Genomic DNA, 10,550 nt, shown 5'->3' on the forward strand with positions numbered 1-10,550 from the left:
CCAATTAATTTGCACAGTATAGTATGTACATACAGAGTGTCCCATATAAAACGCAACCCAACCTTATATTGGTAGGTATTGAAATAATATAAAGGCATGTGTAAATGTAAATTTTATTATTATCATCCACTACCTTACATTTAGAGTAAATGTTGGAAGTGGCCGCAATCTTCTTGAATACAAGCTTCAATTCCTTTTACAGCGTTTCTTGCAACTTTTTTCAAAGTTTGTGGCTGGATATTTAATACAGCTTGTTCAATATTGACTTTCAATCGTTCAAGTGTTCATGGTTTGTTGCTGAAGGCTTTTTCTTTGAGGTAACTTTTTTTTTGAGAAAAAAATCCGCCGCAGTCAAATCTGGAGATCTTGATGGCCACAAGCTTCTACCGATAACATGATTACCAAAAAATTCCTCAACGAAATCAGAAGTTGAACCTGCATAGTGCGATGTCGCACTGTCATGTTGTAGCCAGCAGTGTCTGTCTTCCTCTTCCAAGAGTGCGATGAACTGAAATAAAATATCCTGATATCGTTCTGCATTAATGGTGTACTTGAAAAAATAGGCCCGATTATTTTCTTCCGCGATATCGCGCACCACACGCCTAACTTCTGCGGGTGTAATAGTTTTTGGTGATAAACATGGGGATTTTCAGCACTCCAAATTCTACTGTTTGGCTGTTTACGTAGCCATCCAAATGAAACCATGCTTCATCTGTGAAAAATAACGAATCCATAACATTAATTCCCTCACGCAGAAATCGACAGAACCATTGACAATATTGTAGCCATTTTTCTTTGTCGGGCTCAAGAAGTTGATGAACCGTTTGAATGCGATAAGGTCATAATTGTAATTGTTTGGTCGCCCGATGAACAGTTGATTTAGACAAATTAATTTCAATCGATTTATTTGGCGAGGCGAGTAATCGGTCTTCGATTTCAGTGACTGTATATGTATTCAACACTGAAGCAGATCTTTTGTGTTCCTTGTTATTAACAGAACCAGTCTCTCTAAATTTTGCAACTAACCTTACTGATGTTTTGTTAGGAGCTAGTTTATCTGGGTACTTATGGCGAAACAAATGTTGCATTGCAACCACTGATTTCGTACTGAAGTACGACTCGACAATGAAAACACGTTCATCTAGCGAAAACACCATCTTGTCTCCAGCAATACACTGAACGTTATGATTGCATTGTTGTTACTATCGGTAGTGTTCTACTGCGTCGCCGCGATGTTCAGATGTTGGAAGAGTCCATTTCAGTAACGAGTAGTAGAGTAAGCTTGACTTTTGAAATTTCATAGATGAGTGATTGATGGGTTGCATTTTATATGGGACACCCTGTGTGTGTATATATATATATATTAAAAATAATCCACTATTTAAACTTTCAGGTTGATAAAAATTCATAAAGGAAATTATTCTTATTATACCATTTATCTATACTGTTATAAAGAGGAAGAGGGGGGTTTTTTTTTGTTTGTGATGAAAAAAAATACCCAATTTATCGCAACTAGATTTTTACCCATGTTTCTTGGCATAACTGATAAGGTTTTTGAACATAATTCATCTCAAGAAAAAGATTTTTCAGTTGAAGCACACTTTAATAAATTTTGAACTGCTGATTGTATCACTGTGCGAGCTGGGTTTGAACTGATTATGAATATCCAAACATCAATTTCTAGATTTTTTTGAGTTTCAAGGGTTAAAATTAATTTTTTTTGAAACCTGTTATTTTTTTTAATTTCTCAGTAACAAATGAAGAAATCAACCTGATTTTTGGTGAATGTAGTAATCTTCATGTCAATAAACAAATTTTTAGATTTTTGAAATTTTACCTTGAAATGGGATGAAGAAAGATTGTAAATTTTCCAAATCCCAACTATAGTAAACAAGATACTCATAGATTTGGGCTTGCAAATACTCCTCACATAAATATTTAAAAACCATTTTCGGGTTTTTTTTATTCTAATTTTTTTAAGGGGTGCGAAGGTATATGGCGCTGTGGCTCAAAAAAACTAAAAGAAGTAAAGTTAGATAATAATGAAATTTTGGCCTCTGATATAAATATGTACCATAAAATCCCTATTAGAGAAACTTAAAATATTGTTAAAAAATTATTATATAAAAATAAAATAAACAATATCATAATAGATCAAATAATGTTATTATTAGAACTCGCTCTTAATCAAAATTATTGCACATTTAATAATGAATTTTACATACAAGAAGATGGTTTACCAATAGGTTCTCATAAGTAGTATTTTATCAGAAATATTTTTGCAAAGTATGTAGAATATTATTGTACATAACATTAATCATATTCATAACAGAAAATTAAGAATCAAAATGTAGATGGCATTTGATCATTTTCAATAAACAAATAAATTTAGAACATAATATAAACTCAATGATTTTCATCAACATATAACTCATACAGTCAAAATTTAACAAAATAACACTATAAACTTCCTTGACCTACTCGTAAATAGAGAAAAAGATAATAAATTAAAAGAAAGGAATTTTTAGAAAATCAATATTATATAACAATTATTAACAATTTTCCATACATCCATTCCATCAAAAAATTGTTATATATAACACCATGATTACCGAAATATTGAGGTATATAAATGATAATGCAAAATTTAAAAAATGAATTAATTTGAATTAAATTTAATTAAATAATAGCTATTAATATTGGATATAATATAAAAACCATTAATAGCACCGATAGACAAAAAAAATGTTTAATGTTTCTCTAAGTGTGATACCATTTCTTGAATTGCTTTTTTGTGTAAATTACAGATCTGTAAATACAATTTTTCTATCATCCTTAGCTTTAAATAAATTAAGGGAAAATTTAGTTAAAACTGTAGAATTTATAACTTTGCTTGGTCATACCTGTGTTAGAATGATTTCACTGATGCTTTTCTGTTGATGTCCAACAGTAATCGGCTAGCATGTTAGTATTCCATTTCCCTTTGTAGTGGCTTTCCATCACTGAAATGTCTTGGTGGAAACATTCACTGTGGTCGTCTGGTCGTCACATACATTTCTGAGGCTGTCCAAGAAAAAATCCAGATGTGAATGGAGGAAATGTATTTTCAAAGACTTTCCCATAGCTCCGTATGAAGTAAGAAGCTGATTAATAATATCGTGGTAATTGTCAGATTTTTGTTTGCCAAGACAATTTTTGCTAACGTCTTTAAATGAAGCCCAAGCTGCACTTTCTACATTATTTAACATCGAATTTAATACATCATCTCTGACCAACTCTCTTATTTGAGAACCAAAAAATACTCCTTTAATTTTCGCTTTACTTACATTAGTAAGTGTTGTCTCTTTCTTCCACTCTTTGGTAACATAATGTTTATCTCTAGCTCAGCTGTCCCATTCGCAAAGAAAACACATGTACTTAGTATAGCCTAGCTGCATGCCTAACAAAAGAGCTATAACTTTCATATCACCACACATGTTCCAGCTATGTTTTTTATAATTTATTTTTTCAAGAACGTCTTTCATCACATCGTATGTCTCTTTCAAATTAATACCACAAGCAATTGGTATCAAAACGTTATTTGTTACCGTTGTGTAGTAGAACACTTTTTAACTATACTTGGACAAATCTATGAAAAGGCACCAGTCCTCAGGTTTATGAACTTGTCTTAAGTGCAACATAAGCTCATCAATATTTGCCCAATAAACCAAATTATTTTCATCAATAACTGAGAAAGTTCTTTTTGTCAGCTTCGAAAGCCCAAAATTTTTGTAATTTTTTAAGTAAATTACAACCTTGCAGTCTTGGTCCTAATACAGTTCAGTTTGATTTTTTGATAAATTTAAATCCCTAACTGAATCATTTAATTCACCTTGTGATGTAAGATGTGGCTATTGGAAGATAATTTAAAATCAAAATCATTATCTTCCTCAGTACTGCCTGATTCCTCATCGCTGCTTTTGAAACATACATTCAAAGATGGCTCAGGAACTGGAATAATTTCAATGTGAGGTAGAGGCCTGACTGCAGATTGCATTGAAGGATATTTTACAGTATGTTTAGATTTTTAGAAATTCCAGACACATTTGTTAAACAAAAGTAACAATTTGTTACATGATCTTTTGGTTCACACCAAATCACAGGTACAACAAATGGCAAAGCCTTTCATGTACCTTTCAGCCATCCTCTTAAATATATAGAACAATTAGTGCATACTATATGATCACGTCTTATCCTGATCACCAATTTTACACTTAAAGTACAAACAATATGCTTTTTTAATTAAAGGTGTAATGATTTTTCTATTTGATTTTATGGTAAACTCACCACAAACATAACAAAAATCATCCACATTATTTACACAATTTCGAGGCATTATGACATTGCACTGTTAACAAACTTAAGACAGCAATAAGACTGAACAAAATTAATTCATTCCTAAATCCAGTGCTTAATACAGACAACAAAGCTGTGTTTTCAGCTACATGTTTTGACCTGCACTGACAAGATTAATCTTGTCCATGAAGACTCACTATTCAGTATTAGATATTTGTCATAATATGTGACTATGATATGATTTAATTCTTTCTCTAGTATTGTTTATTTGTAGCTTACAAATTATGTTAACAAAGATAAACAACAAAAAATTACCTAACAAAATACAATATAGGAGCTTAAAATGCTATCTATAAGTTGAAAAATGAAAAAATCCTTTAATTAAAATTACAAGATTTTTCAAAAATGATGAGTGATAGAAAGATTGAGCTCATATTTGTTTTGTTATTTGTATCAATTTCTCTCAGTCTCCAGTTTGACTTGCTGATTGCATCATCATATTGGTGTCAACGTATTTCATATCTCGCATTATTTACTGCTGTTTGGTCTTAATGTATACATTAGTCTTTTTATTCTCAACAATATACAAGTGTTTTTTATTCTCAACCAATTTCAATATTGTCATAGTTCCTAGAAGTCTATTTCCCTTTGTCTGCCCTGATGTCATTTCTTCAACTTGTGTATTCAGAATTTATTTTATCAGCCTTACATAATTCTTTAGTGGTCTGCTTGCTTGTAAATTATTTTTGTTATGTCTTCGTTCTCGAATTCCACACGTTTTCTCTAATCGTTCTCATACTAATACAGGCACACATCAATTGTTTTTTACACACACTCTCTCCTGTCCACTACCTAGGCTTGGTTTCCCCCTCTTTTCGTTCACGCCATCTTTTTGGGAGAGTAGATCAGACCTTCACCATGTAGAGTCGCCTATGACTTTTCACTCTAAAACTTTGTGCTAATATCTTCATCGCATTCATACTCGCATACACGTTGCGGTATTTCTCTGTCGAAATTATCTCTAGTTCTACCCGTCAGTGGTTCGTTATTTCACCGATCTCTATGTTTTGTTTTTGCCTCGTTTCTTTGTCAAGTTTAATCTTCAAATTCTGTATATTACGTCTATGCGGAAAGTGTTTCAATCACTACAAACTGCCAATTCTATCGACGCCGAATCTTCTCGAGCTGCTGATTACATTTTCATCGATGCAGAATCTCTCCTAACTCGTTGCTACATATCTGAGATACGTAGCACGTGAGATAACCACGTCTCACCCCTGTATTCCTGATACACCAGTGCGGACTACGCCCAGGATTACTGTATGTATTCATTTACCTTCACTCACGAGTTCGTCTCTTTCTAATATTTGTGTGCTACAGGCAAGTTCAATTTTTCATTATTTATTACGTTAAACAGTTATTTTATCATTAAAATTTGTGGAACATTCAGTTCGTCGTACCTTTGCGCATTCCAATTTCTAGTTTACTTTAAAACCCTTTATTCACGACAGGTGGCTTATATAAGGTTGTGTCATCGTTCAGCTGCAACCTATTTGTACGTGCTTAATTATTTCAATTTGTTGTTATTGTAATTAACTCTATCATTGAATCTTGTAACTTGTTAATCGCCGAGATTAATTCTTTTCTACTCATGAACTGTATTCATAATACTTCTCTTAAATTAACCTAAAGGAAATTAATCCTGATGTGAAGTTATGTTTTTGGACTTCTTTGTAATTTTATATTTTCAACAAAGCTTACTACTAAAAGGAACTCTATTTATATGTTTACTTATTTCAATTTGATTATTGTAATTAACTCTTTTGGTACTAGAATATTATGTGGCCTTTTTTCTACATTAAACTAGAATTACATGTTTGAATTATTTAATGCTAAGTTTGTTGTTCATAAATCAGGAAAGGCCAGTGCCAATTAAGATTTACTGTAATTTATTTTTCTAAGTTAATGACATTTGTTCATTGCTAATTTTTCAATATTACAGCATTTGTCAGTAATCCAATAGTTTTCCAGTCATACTATGTTTATTGATGTTTTGTTTTTCTAAGTATATAATTGTAAATCTCATTTTAATATTATTATTACTAATATGCTGATTTCAGTTGATATTTCTTATGTGAAATTAAGTTATGTTTATTTCATAATTTCATTTAATTTAAGGTTATGCTTTAACATAAGTTCAGTTGTTTTACATAATTAAAGTCTAATTTCTTTTGGCAAATACGAGCTGTGTGTTTTTTGTTAACTTTACCCAACAGTGGTATTGTAGTGTATTTATAGTTAAATACACTAGTTAAATATATTGTTCATAAATAAAACATTATTTATGAACAATATAAAATGTAAGGAACTGTTGTAGCATTTGACTGGATGCATCAGGAGAAACCACGATAAAACCTTGATAGGTGACAGCACCATAAAATACTTAATCCTCCCTATATTATGAAATGGTAAGAAAAGTGTTGAAAATACGATAATTGATCTACTGGGACGGGCAATGACTTAAAACACTCAGATCATCAAGTCAACCCAATGAGGTCTAACCTAAAATTTTTCCTCAACTCTGTGTCGAGATATAAGCGAACATTAGTTCTCCCTATATTGAAACATGTTAAGAAAAATGCTGAAATACTGGCCACAAAGCGGCAAGGAGGTTTGCCCCGTAGTTTTTTTATAAAAAATATCTGTTGAAGTGATCACTACAAAAGCACTCGCTACAAGAAACAAAGAAGCAGTAAGATTTTATTATTGACAATAGAAAAATAAAATGTACATATAATTTTATTAATCATACTTTCTCTGCCAAAATGTTCACCATTGAGAATAATTAAATCATTAAAACAGATAAATTGCTTATTTACCAAATATTATCTTAAACATGTTTCAATGTATTGAATATTATCTTAACTGAACTATTTTTAAAAATTAACAAATGAAATTTAATACAGCTCTTGTTACATTATAACAATTGCTGATAACAAACTCTGTTATTCATATGTAGAAATGAAGATAAAATTTACCAATTTAAATAAACCATCATTCTCAATATTTGTACACACACACATTTTCTAAGTACCATAATCTATGGTTATTGTTATATTAATTTCTAGAGAATCATTTAATTGCATCTATATTCATTTTTATAAGTTTATTTTTAATTAAGTGTTCCTCTGTTTTTGGCTGCATAGTTACGATTTTTAAAAGCAAACATACTCATATACTTACTAAAGTTGTTTTTTTCTCAATATGAGCACGGCCACATAATCTTATAAGTGCGGTAATCTTATAAGTGCATGACACATTTATCAAAGCTATTTTTACAGTTTGCATTTTTTTAAGAAATAAGTTTTTTTAGTAAAAAATAATAATTTTAGAGATTTAAAAAACATATAAATAAATTTGAAAGATTTTAAATGCACAAAAAGTGTAAATATTTTATTAATACAAAAATGTAATAAATTGTTAAAATATATTTTATCACATGTATTATCTGATGTATGTAGAATATATATATGTTTAAATCGCAAATTACAATCAGAAAACTAAATTAACTCATTCCTGATGGGAGCTGAAAATGTGTAATTATGATATGATCAGTTAGAGTATTTACTTAGATATCAGGCATATGGATCTTGTCCACACACTATGAATTATATATTCAAATGGTGCAGTAATGGTCACCCAGGTGTGGTATGATTTTAATCCTTCTAATAAATAGATTAGGAAATGAAAAATACATCTGTTGTAAAGAAGGTAAATTAAAAGGAATATAAGATGCTTCATTGTAAATGCTTGAACAGGACGTAAATAACTGTACTGCAGCTGACATGTAAGACTCTATAAAGTGTGTGAATAAATCATGGGTGCATCATTTCACTCCAGAGTCAAAGCAACATTTGACTCGTGGAAAGGAGGAAAAGTACAATTTTACTCAGAAAAACAATGACAACTTTCTTTTCAAATTACATGAAGCAAACTACATAAACTGCACTCTACTCTGAACTGTCTCACAAAAACTACTGATGTTTAGTTCTACATTACAAACTTTTTAAAAGTGAAGCCTAGGCATTATTCCAAGGGGAAGGCCACTTCTGTTTATTTCCTTGAAGAAATACTCAGTGGAGGGTGCTTCTGCCTCCAACACCAAGGACTGACATTTTGGAACCATATACTTGATACTACCATATAGCTATAGATGCTCTATAGCAGCAACAGAACTATGGCTAGGAGAGTAATAATTATTTATACACATACATAGATGTAAAAATAAAATATACATATTCAAAAATAAAACTAACAATATACAAATATTATTATGAATAAGCAGGTAAATTCTGAAGCTGATAAATTACTAAAATCTCCATATCCATATCAATATTTAAACAAATTGTAATTTTACAGTTTATCATAACAACCTACCAGTTACCAAATGTAACCACAGTAATGCATTACCTGAAATAGTTTTTTTATAAGCGATAATGAACCCTTGAATTAAAAAAAAAAAGTTTTATTATATTAAGCTCTACATTAGGCTGCTGGGAATGTTCATAGATGGTTTTTTTCAACAATCTGGACATTTTGGTCAAGTGTCTCAGGAATGTGGCTTTTTTATCTATCCAATACCCCTAAGCAATTCACTACAGGAGAAGGGTGGGCAACAGTACCTCCAACCCTGAACAAAATTGGGGTGAGCTTCCACCTGCCCTTGACTATAATCACTTGTGTCTTCTCAGCAAAGGAGTTTATTATAATTTATATAACGTATTATCAAAATATATATTTATTCTCTGCTAATGTAATGGCATTTAGAATACTACACCTTTATCAACGTTTAAACCAAGTTGGGCTTTAACAAAATTTAGCAAATCAATCTCTTTTTCGCACAATATTCTAGAATATGTAAAAATGAAATTCTTTAGATGGAACTATTTTGAAAGATGAGATTAGGCTATAGGACAAAGAGAGGTAGTTACAACAGATTAATTATACGGAGAATTTTTGATTTGGCAGTTTTTTCACATAAGTTAATCACAAGGCTTGATTAAAATAGAGATATCTACATAATAAGAAGTGTATACATATAATCACAAATATCAATTAGAAAAAAAAATCAAACAGGTGCTCATTTAATGAGAAAGTCAAATTTTCTATTTGCCCTCCATTCACAAGTCTTCTCAATAACTAGCATGGTTAAGTTTTGACAGAAAAATCCATAACAGTCAGCAGCTTACAGCTTGAAATGTTCAACATCACTTATTGCTTAAACTGCTAAGTACCATAGGTTTCAATAGAAAATAATGTATAATAATTAAATTAAAAATTGCAGTTTGCAATTCTATACTCCTAACTTATTCTACTCTAATACGAACTTCAAAACAATTATTTATTTTTTAAACAAAAAATTATTTTTAGGCTTAGCCCAATCTAAATAAAATATTGTGTTTGATCTTGGAATGGATGGCTATGGCTAATTTTAATTCAATGGTACTTTGTCAGTAATCATAAATCATAACTACATATTCGAGATAGATCATTCCAACATTTTAAAGATTATTAATACATTATTTTTCACTAACATCAAAAAAAATATTAAAATAATTTTTTTTAGATAAAGAAAGCATTGTCAATCAGATTTTGGAAAAATGCAGTTTCTAACTATTCTAAAATTTAATTTCAGAGGGTATTAAAAGTTTATATGCGATAAGACTTATCGATCTCATTCGTTAAAATGCAGAATATTACATCAGAAAAATAATTTCACAAAAAATACTATGTCATTATAGAAAATACTCAAAAATTAAATAAAACTTACCACTGAGCCTTCTAACGAAGTGCTATAATTTGATATTTCAGTAATTGAATCTCTACTTTCATTTCTACTAGATATAGATTTACATTCAGAGGAAACTTCAAGAACGGCAGATTCATCGCAATCGGCCATCTTTATTAACAAGAAATACTTTCAAATAAAACAAAACAAGAAAGTTACTTTCACAGTATTATAACTTAATAATCTTTAATTTCATTTTGTTTTCTAAGATATTAGTACACTTTAATCCAATAGGCAGGTTATCTCCGACACGGCAGCTACAAAATCACTTTCTTTACATCACGCAACAGCTGTGATTTGTAATGTCGATTGCCATGTATTTTATCGATAACGAAATTGTATTACAATACAACATTTATCGATATAA

At 30.4% G+C, this 10,550-nt stretch overlaps 2 protein-coding genes across 3 annotated transcripts in view; one reads left to right on the forward strand and one right to left on the reverse strand.

Moving 5' to 3' along the window:
* The window catches only part of LOC142332985 (sorting nexin-30-like), a 46,227-nt gene extending 35,742 nt beyond the window's left edge, over positions 1-10,485 (reverse strand). For both annotated transcript variants that reach the window (XM_075379747.1, XM_075379746.1), the window contains exon 1: positions 10,166-10,485. In XM_075379747.1, coding sequence (XP_075235862.1) covers positions 10,166-10,294 — 129 coding nt within the window. In that variant the 5' untranslated portion in view covers positions 10,295-10,485. The remainder of the gene's footprint in view (positions 1-10,165) is intronic.
* The window catches only part of LOC142332962 (uncharacterized), a 386,939-nt gene that overhangs the window by 175,887 nt on the left and 200,502 nt on the right, over positions 1-10,550 (forward strand). The gene's annotated exons all lie outside the window — the stretch shown is intronic.

Source organism: Lycorma delicatula, chromosome 12 (assembly GCF_047948215.1).
Source record: "Lycorma delicatula isolate Av1 chromosome 12, ASM4794821v1, whole genome shotgun sequence".
Classification (NCBI taxonomy): domain Eukaryota; kingdom Metazoa; phylum Arthropoda; class Insecta; order Hemiptera; family Fulgoridae; genus Lycorma; species Lycorma delicatula.